The sequence below is a fragment of the Pundamilia nyererei genome, unplaced genomic scaffold (genome assembly GCF_000239375.1).
Source record: "Pundamilia nyererei isolate P.nyererei 1_Seehausen unplaced genomic scaffold, PunNye1.0 scaffold00101, whole genome shotgun sequence".
Lineage (NCBI taxonomy): Eukaryota > Metazoa > Chordata > Actinopteri > Cichliformes > Cichlidae > Pundamilia > Pundamilia nyererei.
In genome coordinates this window covers 1,843,219-1,846,448 of record NW_005187502.1, presented here as the reverse complement: position 1 = coordinate 1,846,448, position 3,230 = coordinate 1,843,219, and the positions used below count along the sequence as shown (strand labels likewise).

The window sequence follows — 3,230 nt, the reverse complement described above, 5'->3', positions numbered from 1 at the left end:
CACACACACACACACACACACACACACACACACACACACACCTGCTAACGTACAGAAAACCACTCTGCAGTTTCTAAGGAAATGGAGTTGAACCAGCATCTGTGGGTGGCTGTGAGAGGGGGGACTTTTCTTAAATCGTGCTCACACATCATTGAAGCATAGCACCTTCCTGCCTGAGGTGTGAATGCGTGCATTCAAGAAAAACAGACGAACAGCAGCCGAGTCAGCTGAATGCTGCTCTCCAGCGGTACATTTAGTTTCTCTGACCTGTAATGGTCGGCCCTTGCACCATTTCTCTGAACTGTTAATGCTGTTAACACATCTCCAAGTTCTATATTTAAGGCAAAATGCAGGCATTTTATAATTGAACATAGTGTCATTTATTTTCAAAAGCCATTCCATATTACTAAATTTCCATTTGAAATCTCCAAAATCAGACAGTGAAAGGTACATAACAGCCCGCCTGGAGTTTGCCAGAAATCAGCTAAAGGACTCTCAGATCTCTGACTCTCTGGCCTGAATACCGAGCGCCATGTCTGGAGTAAACAAAAGTAGTCAAAATCACCCCTACAGTGAAGCACGATGGTGGCTGCATCATTGTGGGGATGTTTCCCAGCATCAGGAACTGGGATACTCATCTGGGTCAAAGGAGGGATGAATGCAGAAATACACAGACACATCCTTGATGATAACCTACTCTAGCGCTCCGAACCTCAGTTTGTGAAAACTGCATCTATCTGGATGCACCATATGCTCAGATGTCACTCTTTGTGTTCTCCACAGGGTGGCGATGAAGAGCACAGAGCTGCTCTACCTGTATGGAGAGCTGGACCCTCGGGTGCGCAGCCTGGTGTTCACTGTACGCTGCTGGGCCCGAGCTCACGGAGTCACCAGCAGCATCCCCGGGGCCTGGATCACCAACTTCTCCCTCACTGTCATGGTGCTGTTCTTCCTGCAGAAGAGGACTCCTCCCATCATCCCCACACTGGACCACCTGCGGGACCTCGCAGGTACCATCCAGCACTCACACAGCGGACCTCTGAGAATTTGTTAATAAGTTTCAAAGTTTCAGTAGTGTTTTAGTTAATAACATTAAGAGTTTTGCTTTTTTCTATTCTTAACAATCACTCTAAGCGTAGCATTTCAGAGCCCAACACAACAGTCTCGTTCTTCATGCTTCAAAAACAGTGTACTTTCCAATCTTAAGCAAACACGCGTTCACTAGAAAACATCTTTCTTATTTAAGTGTCAGGCAAAAAACAAGAAGTTCATAAATTAATAATGCCTTTTTTTTTTCTTCACACGTTGCTTACTAACTGTTCCCTAAAATATAAATGCAACCACCGAGTACACTAGCGGCAGTGTGGGGTGGGGGTTTTCTCTGTACAGCTGTAGTCACACTCACAAATATACCTTGGTCAATTAGTTACTTAGAAATGAAAAATGTCATAAATGATTCAACAAAAACTTTTGGTGTTAAGGAAGTTAGATTTTCAGTGTAAGATACCTGCTTTGAGGACAGTCCCAGTGCACGTGTGAAAAGGTTCCAATTAACTGAGTCAGAGTAAAATTCACGCAGCAGGGAGGAGGTGAACAAAGTAAGAGCAGCAGTCCCCACTCCATGAATATTGTGTTTCCTGGCAAATAAAGGCAAGAAAAGCACCAAATTGTAAAATTTTGCTGAATTCAGGAAGCAAATAACACATTTTGGAAGTAACAAGAATTCTCATTTCCAGCTGGTTGGGGTGATTTTCTCTGGGAAAGCAAGGGGAAAGTCTTTTCTGTCTGTAACCATGTTTAAGCACCTCTGGACACTTTGAGCTTTATTTGTTTATAGAAATACATACATGGAATCTCCAGTTAAATTGGATGAAAACAGCTTGAAAAATTCACTGACTTCATTCACGGACGTTGTACTTCTAGCACCATTTTTGCTGTCGTGGAATTCCGGATCCTTCTCTCATAACATCTCCAGTGACTATTTGTTCACCTCTAATGAACCATCTATTTACAAAAGAAGTGATGAACAACACGAGATGTTGTTGAAACAACTGCAGTTTAAACAGTGTCTTTTAAATGACATCAAACAATTCAAACGATTTTTTCTTTCCACACGTTTTTATGCCTTTGTAGTAATCCGGGCATCCACTCACCACTGAGGGTCCTAATATCTTTATTGCAGCTTTCACACTCGTGAAGCCACCCGGTGGTCTAGATTGGACCTTTTGAACTTGTGGAGGGATAATTAATGGTGTCCTGTTACTGCTGCTTTCAGTGACTGAGGTGTGTGTTGGATTCTGCAGCATGCAGACCCATTGCTTTCTGGGCCTCTTCTCCCATGGCAGAGGCCCCCTCGGCCTGGCAGGGACCAGCAGCTGCCTTTGCAAGACGTGCTAAAACACTTGCGTTTTCCAGGTCATAGACAAAGCCCAGTTATCTGCTAATGTATGTATTCTTTAGCAGACAGGGCACAACCATATCACAATCAAGTTGATCTGGTAAACCAAGCTTGATGACTTGTTAAGTATTGGTCCACCTGCTATGCCCACTTCAGATAAAGAGAGGCGTTGTCCTTGTGGGGTCCTCAGCCTGAGCATAGGTGCCATTGCCATGCAGCATAATTGTGTTCAATGCATCTTTGCTGTGTCCATGACTTTCAAATTTAACTGTAGCCAAGAGCAGCATTTCAATGTCAGGTGTGACCCTGCAACACTGAGTACAACACACATCCTTCATCTACAGCCCTGGAGACTGTTCACTTGTTTTATTTAATACTCAGCATCCTGGGAAAGCCTTCCAGCCATCCATCTTATTACCATGTATATATGTGTTAGGAATGTTTAACCCAGTGTCCTTTTCTAATAGAACTGCCGTCACACCAATCTGCCCGCAAGTCCACTCGCCTCCCTCTGCCCCTCTTTCTGTCACCTTGGCTGCCTGATAATTGCCTTCCAAAAGCAATCTAACCTCACCTCCTCCCCTCCTCTCCTTCCTCTTCCTCCTCGGCACACCATTTAGCGCGGACTCTATCACACAGAGTGCTTACAGGACAATAAAAGGCCCATCACTCTGGGAAGGTCAATGACCCACCTCCTCTAGACACACACACACACATGTGCGCTTCCAGGCAGTTATTTAAACAGCAGTATAACACACTAACACACACACACACACACACACACACACACACACACACACACACACACACACACACACACACACACACACAC

The 3,230-nt window shown here is 44.4% G+C and overlaps 1 protein-coding gene across 1 annotated transcript in view; it reads left to right on the top strand.

Moving 5' to 3' along the window:
* Nucleotides 1-3,230, top strand: part of mtpap (mitochondrial poly(A) polymerase) — a 12,854-nt gene that overhangs the window by 3,866 nt on the left and 5,758 nt on the right. The window contains exons 6-7 of the mRNA XM_013912787.1: nucleotides 784-1,049; nucleotides 2,304-2,383. Coding sequence (XP_013768241.1) covers nucleotides 784-1,049; nucleotides 2,304-2,383 — 346 coding nt within the window. The remainder of the gene's footprint in view (nucleotides 1-783; nucleotides 1,050-2,303; nucleotides 2,384-3,230) is intronic.